This window comes from Anas platyrhynchos, chromosome 10 (genome assembly GCF_047663525.1).
Source record: "Anas platyrhynchos isolate ZD024472 breed Pekin duck chromosome 10, IASCAAS_PekinDuck_T2T, whole genome shotgun sequence".
Lineage (NCBI taxonomy): Eukaryota > Metazoa > Chordata > Aves > Anseriformes > Anatidae > Anas > Anas platyrhynchos.
The window spans coordinates 14,133,668-14,147,875 of record NC_092596.1 but is presented as its reverse complement, the minus strand read 5'-3'; the positions used below and the strand labels follow the sequence as shown (position 1 = coordinate 14,147,875).

Sequence of the window (14,208 nt, the reverse complement as noted above, 5' to 3'; positions counted from 1 at the left end):
CTCCCATCAGTATACCAAGATTCGTCAGCATCTTCTAAAGGTTCTTCCTTAAGATTGGGTCGACTAGAATACACAGTCTCTATTGTTTCTATACAATCATGAGTTATAGGTTCATCCAGAGTTCCACTAAGGAAAGAAGCTGGATTTACGACATTAGTGACCACAATTTCCACATCATCTAGTTCTACTAATATTGCTTGATATTTTAAAATCATCAATTCTTGTTTAAAGACTTTTTGTGCTTCTCCAGTCCAGACTAACTTTGACTGGTTAATCTTTATCAATTCACATAGAGGCTTTACCAATCGTCCATAATTATAAATCCAAAGGCGACACCAACCTGTCATTCCTAAAAAGGTTTGTAGCTCCTTTACCGTTTGAGGTTCTGGAGTCCGGCAAATGACTTCCTTATGTTCAGTTCCTAGTTCTCGTCGTCCTCCCGAAATTTCAAATCCCAGATAGGTCACACTTTGTTGAGCCAGCTGGACTTTCTGTCAAGAGACTTGATATCCATTTTAAACCCAGAAAATTAAGAAAACTTATAGTCCATTGAATACAGCTCCCTTTAGTCTCGGTAGCTATTAAGAGATCATCTACATATTGTAACAAAGCACCTTCAGTGTCCGGAGGCATCCATGTTTCGAGTTCCCTTGCTAATTGGTTTCCAAAAATAGTGGGGCTATTCTTGAATCCTTGAGGTAGTAATGTCCACGTAAGCTGCGTCTTTTCTGCCTGAATTGGGATTTTCCCATTCAAAGGCAAATAGGTTTTGGCTTTCTGTGGCTAAGCCTAGGCAGAAGAAGGCGTCTTTTAAATCCAGTACGGTAAACCAGACTTGACTATTCTTTAATTTAGTCGGCAAAGTATAAGGGTTTGCCACTACTGGATGTATATCCTCAGTGATCTTATTTATGGCCCTCAGATCCTGAACTAGCCTATATCTTTTCCCATCTGCCTTTTTAATTGGCAATATGGGTGTATTGTATTCTGATTCGCATTCAATCAATAATCCATACTGTATAAATCTATCAATTATCTCTTTAATTCCTTTCCTATCTTCTATCCTCAAAGGATATTACTTAACCTTAACGGGTTTCTCTCCTGGCTTTAATTTAATAATTATTAAGGTCACATTTTTGCTCTTCCAGGGACTTCGGTAGCCCAAACTCCTGGACATATTGATCTGTGATCTCTAAAGGTATTTCACTTTTAGGGTCAGTTTGTATTAGTGCCAAGCTTAACACATTTATTAGTTGTTCTCCTCCTATTCTTAATTTCATTTTCCCTTTTTCAACGACAATTTCTGCTCCTAATTGCTCTAATAAATCTCTACCTAAGAGTGCCCATGAGGAGTTAGGCGTATATAAAAATCTGTGTATGCCCCATTGTTTCCCTAACTTGTACTTCAAAGGTTCACAAAAATAAGCCTTTTCGGTTACACCTTGTCCTGGTTTCAGTTAGATTTTGTCTTATCAAACTGTCTTTATCTCAACTCACGGGCTTCACTTTCCATTTCTCTCCCCCCCGTCTCAGAGAGGGAGGGGGAGGGTGAGCGAACGGCTGTGTGGTGTTTAGCTGCCAGCCGGGTTAAACCACAACACACCTTTTACCCTAGCATAATAATTCTGTGCAGGCATTAATGCTTGATTTAGAACTGAATACGTTGCCCCATATCAATAAGAAATTTCACTTCCATTCCTCCCCTAGCTTCATTATAATCAGTGGAGGATCCGCTAGGGTAGATTCCCCAGGTCCCCGTTATTCCTGTTGAAATCAGGGACCAATGATTACCCTAGAAAAAGGCTAGTCAATTTGTCCTCCGAAGCCAGGTCCAAACCGTTTTGTTTTATTTATTTATTTATTTTCATTACATTTCAGAGTTGGTCCAAAAATTCCATAGGGGTTTCTTTTAGACCTTGTTGGAAGCATATTCTCAATTCCCAATTCATCCAGATTTTAGTATTTACTTAGCCGTTCATAATTTTAGGGATGATTAGGGTCTCAGTGGGGTCGGTCAGGGGAATGCAGTTGTCCACAGTTCCCTGAGCGGTCCCATCGGTAATCTGAGCTCGCACATGAACTCAGGTTGTTTTAAGAGTTAACTGTTTTTCTGTTTCCATAACAACTCTCTCTCGGACCCATCATGATCCATTTGCCCCAAAGGGCTAACACCCATGATTTTAAGATCTCTGCCTAGAGCAGAGGCAGAACTATTAACATTCCTACATCCTCTTTCCCTGCTCATTCAACTTCAAACACCTTTAACACTTTCAACAACCCTTTTAACACTTCCTTTATCTTTCTCCAGCCTGTACTTCTCTAATGCCAACATCAAAGGCTTAGTCAGGGGCCAACTTAATTCCGTACCTTTTCCCACCAAGATGCTGAAACAACATCAGTATACAACATTTCATCCTATTCTCCTTCTCAAAACCAACATTAACTGTAGCAAAACATTAGAGTTTAAAGTTCCATTTAGGGGCCACTTTTCTCCACATTCCAGCTTATAAAGCGGCCACCATTTATTACAATATTTTATCAATGTTTTCCTGTTCACACTTCCACCGGCAGATCCTCCAATATCCTTCCAGTGACTCAAAACACATCCTAACGCACTTTTCTTAGGAATTTCACTGCTTACTCGCCCCCCCATTTTCCAGTTTACACTTTCAGAATACACGTGTTACTTACAAAAGCGTATCACAAAAACGTATCACTCACAAAATTACAGGCACGCAATATCTTTCAGTAGCGATGTCACAAAGCTACTATTACCAGCAATATTGCTAAAATCACAATAACAATAGTCAGAGTCAAATTCCACATGCGATAAGTCAGAAAACCGAACTGTGTAACACCATAACGATATCTTTCTTATAACAACGCCACGAACCTACTATTACCACCAGAAAAATAGCCAAAATCACAGTAACAATAACCAGAGTTAAATACCATACTCCATGAGTCAGAAAACCGAAATAAACAACACAATTCCAGATGGACCTTAAAGCGAGCTCTTTCCTTAAGGTCCCCAAATATACTTATGGTGCTTACCACAAAGTATATACCAAACACTGCCTCGCAGAAGATCACCTTCTGACTTACAGACAGTTCCAGATACAGATGGACCCCAAGGTCCCCAAATATACTTGTGGTACTAACCACAAAGTATATACCAAACACTGTCCTGCAGAAGTCACCTTCCGACTTACTGGACAGTCCCAGATGACCGGTCTACCAGAAAACCAAACCAGAATAAAGAATATACTCACTTACAATGATGGGGTCCTTGTCTGCCTCCGCAGTGATCCGGTGAGTCGAGGAGTCCCTCCGGGAAATCCCGGGGGTACCCTAGGGAGTCCTGTCCCCAGCGGGTCCTGCGGACCGGCAGAGAGGTAGTCCCATCTGGGGTGCCAGATTGATTCAAAGATCGAAGCCGAAATTCCTTTAAGTGGTATATTCTTTATTGCAGCGCTGGATGCACGGGGGATCTCTCCACCTATCGTGCATACCCAAAGCGGAAAGCAGTCTTGAATTTATACAATCAATCCATCAATATTCTACAAGCACCTATACATATGCATTACCTATCCCCGCCTTCCCTCGCTTCTCATGCTAATTAGCCTTTTGGCACCTTGCGCCTGCGTAGAGCCTCCCAAGAATTGTGGGCAGGGGTCTTTGGGACGTGGGCAGGGGTCTTTGGGAGGAAGACCCCGAGTCTTCCTCACAGTGTACTTTTCACCTTTGGTCAGGAATCTGCTGAATTGGCAAGTTTCTTAATTGCGAGAGCTGGTTGTTGCCAATTCTTCCGTTTGTTGTATCTTTATAATGAATTCCAATGTCCAATTTTGAGATTTATAGTCCTTACATTTGTTTCTCTGTCCGTCTGCCGCTTCCTTATCATGAGTTCCAGTGTCTTGTTTCGAGATAGACAGTCCATGTCTGGGGATTGTCCTTGCCTCCCCAATACCTCCCCAATACCTCCTTAATCACAACTGTTGTTGTTCTTACCATATGGGCCTCTCACAGTTCACAACATATTTTTCAAATGAGAGTTTGGGATAATTGCAAGCTTGTAATGGTTGTTCCGTACAAATTTTTCAGTGATAAAGCTATATCTTCTAAAAATAACTTCAAGGCCTCTCCTCCCTACAGAACACAGGCTACAGAAGGCTTGCTTCTGGTGTTGCAGTTTGAAGAATTTGGAAGATGGATAACTTCTTTGCAGTCCCTGAAATATTTGTTTCTGAGCCATTTGCTTGGTTTAAATGCCTTTTTTTTTTTTCTTTCTTGAATGTAGAAATATTGTTTCCTGTGTCCCAACATCAATGTCCCCTCCTAGCTTATTTTCCTAGCTTATTGATGATCTGGGCACTGGGAATCTGCAGCCCTAGCGGGTGCTCCAGTGCTGCATCACCCTGCTGCCTCACAGGGCTTACAGTTTTGTTAAAAGGCCAGGAGTACAAGCTAGGAAAAGTCCTGCCACCCTTCAGAATTTCAGCTACCAGAGTTTCTTTGGAGGATCAGACAGCACTGTGGTTACGGGGACAAAAGTCCATCCATCTTAACGATTTATTACTATCGTTAGTGCAGCTCTTATAACAGAGTAATCTCAGAGATTTTACTGAGGAGAAGCTTTTACCAGCATATAACTAAGTCTTAGCTAAACAAACCCCAAAAGCCAGCTCATGAGGTTCCTCAGCGACAGCCTGTTAGCAGCTTGCATTCCCATTAACCCAAGAAGCAGGGACAAGGAGAACCAGCTTTGAAGAGGGAGATGTTTATCTGGGCCGGCTTCAGCTGGATGAGACTGTGTGGTTAAGAACCACTGCCCTGAGAGCCTGGTTGTTTCTCAAAGGGTGCTCGGGAAAATTAACAACAGACCCAGTAAGGCGTGATGTGAAAGTGGACTGGAGTATCTTAACTTGTGTGTAGACACCCTTATTCAGAATTAAAGCACATAATTCAGTTTGGCTTGCTTCAGTGTGAAAGCTAAATGTAATAAGCTGAATGATCTACTTCCAGTCTAAGGAATTGTATTTCATGTTCCTCTGGCTTACCCTGTGGACAATCGTGAGTTGATTTTGGTACCAGAAAGAACTAGCATAGAGCCTGAGGTGCTGTGTTCTCTTGTGTTTGGGAAATTATGAAATTACGAACCTGAAAGCACATGAATGGCAAACCTCCCTTTTTATCTAACTGAGACTGTGGAAGTTCATTTATTCAGAAATGCCTTTGTGTTTCGTGGCCTGAGAATGCATTTTCCAGGAAGTTTTAGGCAGCACATTAATAGTATCACATTTCATGGAGATGTCAATCAAGACAAGTAGCCCTTTTCCTTCCCTTGGCACATTCCTGCATACAATTGCCACTCAATTACCACCAGTCACTTAATCAAGGATCCATTTTCATGCAGAAAGTGTGTTGCTGAGAGTTTTTCTCCTTTTTTTTTCCCTTCTGTTTGCCGTGTGACTGCAATGGCTTGTAGACCATTCTGTTAATGAATGGCACTCGATATAAATAGCACAACTCTTTGCCCTTTGGATGCATGAATTCACAATGTCGAATGCGTTTGCCTCTGTGGCTTAGGGCCCATCTCCAGTCTTATGATGTTCCGGATTTCACTCCCCTTTCCTGTATTCTCACTTAACAGTTCAGAAAACTGAGGCTTTTCTGTGTGGGCAGCAGAAAAACTAACCATCAGCTCGGGAAGCGTTTCTACTGGCTGCTCATTTTCTGCTACTTCTCTGCCTCTACCATTTTTCAGAGGGATTATTTTCAGGTAGATCCCCTCTCTGCTACTATCAAACCCACTAGGATCAAATAAAAGATGACTTCTTTCCAGATCTTTACTAACTCTCTTTGAAACACCCTATTCTCTCCTTTGAAGAGGAAAATCACTTAATCATCGGGATCCCATGGGTTTCAGGTGGGTTGTGTTTAGGAATAAAGCTCACCCATACCCTGCTGAATGGCAGCACTAGCAGTGCTAGCACAGCCACACAGGACACACCCCAACCAGAGCACAGCCACCATTTGTCAGCATAAACAGTGGAAAATAAATAGTATTTTCAAACCTCCATAAGAAACAATATGGACTTACGAATTACAAGGTCTTTAAAGAGCTGTCCGGTCCCTTTGCATACATTTCTCATTTTTAACATGCATTACTACTTGCCTGGTTGAAAATATGAGGATGGGGTCCAATTGCTCCAGCAAGAGGTGAATGTTCTTCACCAAAACCTTTTGCTTAAACACTTTAGACTTAGGAATGTTTTCAAGGTGCTTTTCAAGGTGCTTTTTCACCAATTGCTCCAGCAAGAGGTGAATGTTCTTCACCAAAACCTTTTGCTTAAACACTTTAGACTTAGGAATGTTTTCAAGGTGCTTTTCAAAGTGTAATTTATTGGAGCCCTGTGAAGTGTTCCGCTGCGTGCATTGATCCCATGCACGTCCACAGCCCTTTAATCTCTGTCCCCAGCCTAACCTCAGGGCATGCATCCAGAGAGGCAGCACTGGGTTTTCTGCTGCTTTTAACACACAGTGTTTGCCTTTTAATGATTTTATAGTTCAGCTGCAGAAAAACACCCTCTCTGTTTGCTCCTTATCATGAGGAGCAGGTGGCAGCAAGGGGCAGCAGCTCTGCTGGGCTGGGACATCAAATCCTGTGCAGGCTCCTTGTCTGCTAACGTCCCAGTATGGAATTACATAGCCTGACAAAAAACACCTTTGGAAAACAGCTTCCTATGATGTGTACAGACCATTTTAATACATACTGTATAAGGAGGAAAGAAGTAAATAATTACTGTCTTTCTATGCGGACTTTTCTGTTGTCCAGTTAAAGCCATGGGTGTCCCAGACAGCTCCATCACTGCCTAACCTGGGAATTTATTAGGATATCTTACACAGGTATGCAGGCAGTATGAGGATAAAGCTTAGACGTTAATCATTTATCTTCGTCTAGGGGTGATGACAGCAGCTGTGGGGCTCAGCTATTCAGCTCACCCCACTGTTGTACCCGGGCCTGCTGCAGTCCCTGTTGTGGAGCTGTGACTTTGGAGAGGGAGAGAAATCCCGATGGATGCAGGGTTTGGCTGTGGGGTGCTCTGAGCCATGGTACCTGATGGTCATCTCCAGCTGAGAGTGACCAGCAAAGTCCAGAGACAGAACCCATTACATCCAAATGTATCTCGGACATGCTGCTGGAGGTCTGCAGCTTCACCCCTTGCCTTGGGACAGGAGCCCTGAGAGCCAGGCCTCTCGTTTTTCTTGTGAGCATGAGAGGGAACAGCAGGAGCCCAATTTTTGTTCCTTTTTTAATCCACTGTCCTGGTCAGGACTCAAAGGGGGTAGAAATAAATTAGAGATGATTAAGAGAGGGAGGAAGGTTACATGGGTGCGATTACACTGATGGTCACACACGCACGGTGTGGCTGATCAGCCTTAGTGGCAGCTGGGGAGCCATAAAGGCTCGTTGGGAAACTGCTCCCGCTGTAACTGCAGGAGAAGTGCTGCTGCTCTGTAAGAACAGGCGGATAAACTGGCTGGAGAGTGAAAAGGGAAGTAGATTTGGGTGAAAAAAAAATAAAAAAATTCTCTGTGCTGTGTCACTGAGACAGATTTTTCAAAAATCTGTGATTCAAAACCATTAACTAGAAAATGTTACCTGCACCATTGCTTTCAGGAGCCTTTACAAGTGCCTAACACAGCGAGGCCACAGGGACAATGCTGGAAAGATCAGCACAGTAATAAAGGCAGGGATTCATCGTGTTGGGGTCTGTAGGAGCATAGCTCCTCCCTTCAGACGGGGACATTTGCCCGTCCCCGGAGCACCTATCATCGCTGCTGTACAAATAATAACTGTGTTGTGAAGAGCTAATTCCCTTCCACTGGGAGGCCGATTGCCCACTAGATGGTACTAAGCGAACTCAGCATCAGCTCCAAAATTGTTGATTAAAGTGCCTGCTGTCAATAACGTTTTCGGGCTCTGCGTGTTGTTAAAAAACCTCTTGGCTTTCCCAGTTTTTTGAGCCATACCCAGCTTTATAAATAGGTGTTTTGTCCCAGGCAGTGTCAAGCATCATTAGTTATTTCAGCATGGGAAATGGTGTGATGCAGATTAAAATAACCAGCCTGGAGGCACAGAGAAAGTGCGTGAGCCGAGACTGCTGCTATCTTTGCTTTAGACAACACATTCAACCCCCGTACAGAAAATGGCCCAGTTCCTAATGTTTTGTATGTCGGATCTTTATCAGACTTGGCTTTTATAGCTCCTGAAGGCTTTGGGGTATACAGAGGGCACACATCAACGCCTTCCTCCCTGATAAACAGAGAGCGTTTCATTGTGCCAGGCGAACCACATCCCCAGAGGAAACGGGGTATTGGAAACATCACCTGTAGCTAGGAAACTGTTTGCACAGCTCGGACTTCCCCCTGCCACCTCTTCCCAGGCAGAGCAGTAGATGCCAGGCTGAATCTGGGCTGAAAACATGTCCTTTAGGGGCAGGAGGGTGTCCTGGGGGCAGCGGCAGCACCCTGCTTCCTCCAGCATGACCGCAGCGCCCAGAGCTGGTGGTGAGGGGTCGGTGCTGCTGGATGCATGCCCCTCCTGGAGGGGAATTAATCAAATTAATGGCATGAAACCGTGCCAAATGAAACAGCTCGATTCTAACCTGCTGCTTTGTGGCTTCCTTCAGAGGCTGGTACTTCACTGCTTTGTGGTCCAGTGACGTTGCAGAGCCCTTAACCCTTCCTGTGTGGAGACACGTGCATTTCTATAGCAACAAAAATAGGGGGGTTGCTTGTTTGCTTTGTTTGTTTGTATGAGCAGTGCTCATAGGGCTAGGAACAGCCACATCTCCAAGTTCTTAAAAAAAAAAAAGACACAAAGTGCTAGTTTGGATATTAAGATTAATATATTTAATCTTTCTTGTTTGTAAAACAAGACATAAATTTGTGTATATATATAATTTATATATTTTTATATATACTATATACAGACAATAAAAAAATTTTCCTCTGTATTAGACTGAGAGATTTATGGAGAAATGATCTAGGCATAACAGGGAGCTTGAGGAAACTCAGAGTTTCATAACAGATAATTCACGGGGAACAGAAAAACACAGCTCCCAGTTGGCCTTCAGCATTACAACAGGCTTTGCCCACCATGGGCTGAAATCCGAATTGGCTCTTCCACCGAATATTTGCTACATGGTTCTTGAAAGCAGGGGGCAGGAGGGTGCTCTGTCCACACAGCGGGATCCTCTCTGCCTTGCTGACAGCAACAGCCAAAGTCCGGGACAGCCGCGGGCCGGGGGACGTTATTGCACTCAGTAGAGGATGCGCGTGTTAAAAGCACGTTGTGCGTTTCCATAACTCTTATGGAAGAACAAGAGATTTCAAATGTGCGTACTTATAAAAAAAAAAATAAAATAATTATAGAGATGGGAAGTGATTGATCGCACGGAGATCCCTGATCAGCCCCACGTGCTCAGGCAGCGATGGGGCAAAGCTTGCGGGGTCTGCCAACCCCCCTCCCTCCCGCCGTGATCTCCCCTTCCAGCTGGAGATGGAGCAGGGGGGAGGTGCGGGGAGCCCCGCAGCCCTGTCCCCACCGTGTGCGTGAAGTGCAGGGGGTGGCACTGTCAGGGCAATGCAACCTTGCGGAACCTTGCATTTTCTCTTCGGAGGGAGGCGAGGGCGCTGAAGCACCAGTTAAGGCGGTCTGATTGATGATGTCTAGGAGCGAGACTGGGAGGAGGAACGGGAACCTTGGGGTGTGGAGGAAAACAATTAGGAATCGTTTTACCGTTCACCTGGAAGAAAAAAAACAAAAAACAAACCCAAACCAACCAACTAAACCAAACCAAAAAAAATAAAATAAAACAAACCAAAAACTAACCCAACTCCAAATAAATAACCACCACGTACGAAATAACGCTTCTCATGGCAGTCAGTCAGTCCAGTGGAGACAGAAAAAGGATCCCGGCCCCCTGGCAAGGAGGGCAGCTCCTTTGGCAGACGGCAGTAGCACTGCCTGGCTCAGGAGGAAGCCTCGGTTCAGACCAACCTGAGCTGGGGCTCCTCTCTTACGGGCACTGTGAACGGAAGCAGGAGAGGGTTTGGGCTGAGCCTCTGAGGCGTGGACCTGACCTCTGGAGAATGGCGTGGAAGAGGCCTCCTCTTAGCTGCCAGCCCAGCTTCTGGCTTGCAATGGTCACAGGTCAATCCGGGTCTCTGCAGGCTTTCTAACGTGGCCGTGGCCACCCAGCAGGGGACGGCGAACGGCTCCCTGCTCCCACACGCAGGCAGTGCCTGTGCTCAGGACAGGGGCATCGCTGCGTGAGCTGTGAGAGGAGAGCCCGTGAGGGGGCCCGAGCCCTGTCCCAGGATCGTTGCATCCTCCCCGTGCTAGGGCTTCCCAAGCCCTAGCACAGCAGCAGGGTGTTGCATCCCAGAGATGCCTTCTGCTGCTCCAAACATTGCATTTGGGGGCCAGGAAGACCCTGGAGGCAGAAGATCTGTTTACGTGGCAAGACACTGGTTTGGCTCCAGCTGGACCCCTGCCCGAGTGAAGCCGGGAGATCTCCCCTCAGTTCCTGCTGGCTGCTGGCCAGCACGCCCCGTGGCAAAGGGAGACGGTGTCAGGGCTTTGCACGAGGGAGGCCCAGAACCACACGGAACCAGACTAGCGTGGGGACGGGGTGACCGTGCCTCCGTCCCTGCCAAGCCAGTCACTGCCAAGCCAGCATGGGAGAGCAGAGCAGCTGCTTGAGACCCCTGGCAAGCTGTCTGCACAGCTTGCATCAGGGCACGACTTCACCTTTCACCACACCACCACCACAACCATCCCTTCTGCAGAGAAATAAAGCAATGTCCTTTCCGCTGCAAACCCCACCGGGTGAGGGCTTTCCCTGCAGACACACGTCCTGGCCGGACTCAGGCGACGCGAGAACCACCGACACGGCCCGGCACACGCTGGCTTGCTGGCTTTGGGAGCTGGTTTATTTATTGATCAGCGTCTTCAGGGAGCGCGTGAGCGTGCTCATGACGGTGGCCACCGTGGCCGACTGGCGGGCGAGCTGCTCCACTGTCTGCTGGTGGCTCAGCGTCCTGGCCGTGGACTCCTCGGCAGCCCGCAGGAGGAACGTGTAGTTTCTCACCACCTCCTCCACCTTGGCCAGCAGCTCTTGCCGCTGGGACTCGGAGCGCACGACGTACACCAGCCTCACAAACGTCTCGATGAGGCTGCTTAGCACCTGGAAGCTGCTCGTGATGGCGGAGAGCATGTGGGTAGGGCTCTTGTCAACGGCTGCCACCCGGCGGCACGATGCCCGGAACTCCTTGAACTTGAGGGCGAGCTCTTGCTTGTACTCGGCCAGCTGGGAGATGTAGGGCTTGCAGTCCCGCACATCGGGGCTCACCACGCACTGCCGCAGGATGGTCAGGAGCTCGTTGGTGTCCAGCTGCACCTGCAGGAAGCCGTTGGGCAAGCTGTAGGCATGGCCTCGGAGGGTGTTGATCTTTGCCAGGCTCCCCTCAAAAGTGGAGGTCCTTAAATCTATTTCCTGGGTTTGGCTGTCATTGGGACTGCTGCAGGCTGTAGCATCGAGGACCTGAAGGGTCCTGCTCATGACCGGGACCATCTGATTGTCCAGCTTCATTCCCGGCAGTATCTGCATGGGGATGGAGTAGGACAGCTCATCTTTCTCGCTCCCGTCATCTGCGACATCACATTTCCTGTAGTAGAAGCAGTACCGGATGGAGCAGCACTTCTCGTCCTCCATGTCTTCATCCTGCAGCTCTGCGGGACTGGGATACAGCTCCTCCTGGACAGAGAACACCGCCGAACCTTTCTGGTTCTTTTTCTCCTGTGCTATTTGGACATAGGACGGATCAGCCGCTCCTGAGGCTTCCTGGATTTTGCTCTTCAAAATGGGACAAAGGATGCTGGGCTCAGGCTCTTTCTGAGGGCCTTTCTGCTTGGCCGGATAGATGTTTTGGTAGATGTCAGAGGACAGGGACGTCCTATCAGTCTTATCCAATTCACTAACGCTGTAGCGGCGCAAGAGCTTCTTATAGTGCGGAGCACCCATGCATTCCCCTCGGGAAGCACACGTTGTCAAACACGACATGCTGTTCTCGGGATCTGACCGGTAGTCCCTGGACTCTAAACTCGTCGATCGTATCCGCTTGCCTTTGGAAGGGCTGCTCATGCTTGTCAGCCTGATGGCTTCTGCCTGCTTCTGGTCATCGGCAACTTTATCCCTCCCTTGCCTCTCCAGTTCTGGCATCACCATGGGTGGCCTCACCCCCCTACAGATCCGCTTGCAGTCACAGCTGCGCCTCTGCTCCCTGGACATCCCGGGGACTTTTTGGACAGGACTGCTCCTGAGCTGGCAGCTGCAGCGTCCAGGAGCGGGAGGGTGTAGGTACTCCTGTGGCGGGAGGTCCCCTTTGCTCTTTGGCTTGAGCAGCTCTTCCAGGAACTCCAGCTCGTACTGCTTCACTTTCTGCAGCTGGGCTTGCCGCTCATCTGTCTCCTTCTTCAGCCGGGTAGGAAACGTTGCAGAGAACAGGTTCCTGAACCTGAAGGGAGCTTTGGGAGCTTTGGGTTTAGCTGGGACATCAATATCTGGTTGGGTCACCTCCAGGACCTTTTCTACTTTTTTGGAAGGCACGGTGCTGATCTGCAGGCTCTCGGACCTGGGCACTAGCTGGATCGGCCCCTTGGAATCCTCGCTGGCGCTCCTGAAAGTGCTAAGAGGTGACGGAGAGTGCAGATTGCTACTCTCAACTTTTAAGCTTTTGGCTAAACTTTCCTGTTGCGTTTTCTCTGCTTGGTTTGAAGGAGCCGCGTGTTTCTGAAAAATGAGGTTCATGGTTTCCCCACCTGCCTTCTGACCTGTTTCTCCACACGCTGCTTTTCCTGGGGCATCTCGACTCACTTTTTGCTGGTAGCTTTTAGAGGCAAAAGTCTTACCGGGCATCACTTCCTCACCTGCTGAGGTGAGGTGGAAAGCTTCAGCCTTACTGCTGTGAGCTTCATTAGAACTTGAGGAAACCTCACTATGCTGCTGTTGAGAGAGTTGCTGCTGCTGCTGCTGCTGGCAGTTGCATAATGGCTCTGAAGTTTGTTGACTTCCTTTAAGTTTCAAGGACTTGTTGCTGGCTGATGCACAGCTGCTGGTCCCATTCACGTTCTTGTCTTCTTTTGAGGCTGCTGCTGCCTGGGGAGCCGAGCCTTGTGCATTTGCCACTTGCTGCAGAGCAGCTGAAATGATGGCTGTGGTCACGCCGCTCTTTTGATCTGGGAGGAGCTTGGGGCTCGGCTTGACCTCTCTGGGCATCTTCTCTTGTAGATCCTGCGCCTGCTCCCTGCTTGGGGCTGCTGTGGCATGCAGAGATACCTCAAAGGCAGCTTTCGTGTGACCTGTGCCTTTGCATTCAGAGCCTGGCGCTGGAGCCCCCCTGTTCTGCTCACTCAGCTGGGGGGTCAGCAGCGGCTGGGCAGCCGAGCCGTAGCTCCGCTCAGTGTTCTGCTGCTCCTGTTTGCTCTTGCAGTTGGTAAGGTTGGGGCTTTGGTGAGAGAAAGCTGGCTTCAACGCCGAGTTTGGCTCCTGGCGGTTGAGGGCATATGGCGTGGTGAGAACAGCCTGGGCAGAGCAGCTCTGGATTCGGAAAGGCAAGTCCTTTCTGGCCAGGAGGTTTTCTTTGTTGATGTGCTGAGCGAGGAAGTAGGCTGCGTTCTGATGCTGCTTCATAGCGGAGACCATCTCCGAGACGTCAGTCAGCTCTGATGAGTTGGTCTCGTGGCCAGAATCCAAGGATGACTCAGGTGTGATGGCGGCCAGGACAATGAGACCTATGGAGGAACACAAAGAAAACCCCACAATCATGCTCGTGCCACATCTCTATGGGGAGGAGAGAGGAACCCAGCACAACAGAAGGGTCCTAGGAAGGCAGGACACAGCATCCCATTGCAGAAAATGTGTAACTCTTCTCCCAGCTAAGAGTTAACACATTTAAGAGATTGGTTGTCAGCACCGAGCTGGCTTGCTAGCTCAATTCAGCTCTTGGCCCAGGAAGAGGACCTGGGAAGGGTTCCAGTGTCAGCGAGAGCAGGGCTGCAGGGAGTTCTCTGGAGCAAGAAGGGAAAAATGGCAAGAGCTGCTCCGCCACAGCGAGCAGGGCGACCGAGGGCGGGGA

General features: G+C 47.9%; 1 protein-coding gene across 2 annotated transcripts in view; it reads right to left on the bottom strand.

Annotated features, from left to right (window-relative positions):
- Window positions 1–8,896: 8,896 nt before the first annotated feature.
- Window positions 8,897–14,208, bottom strand: part of FRMPD3 (FERM and PDZ domain containing 3) — a 41,769-nt gene continuing 36,457 nt past the window's right edge. Inside the window, exons 17-18 of one of the 2 annotated variants that reach the window (XR_011811687.1) lie at window positions 9,931–13,864; window positions 8,897–9,770 (exon numbers count right to left, since the gene is read on the bottom strand). Coding sequence is in view for 1 of the 2 variants with exons in the window: in XM_027465173.3 (XP_027320974.3) it covers window positions 11,004–13,864 (2,861 nt within the window). In the remaining variant the exon portion in view is untranslated. Of the gene's footprint in view, window positions 13,865–14,208 lie in introns of both variants that reach the window. The other variant, XM_027465173.3, reaches the window with a different exon arrangement.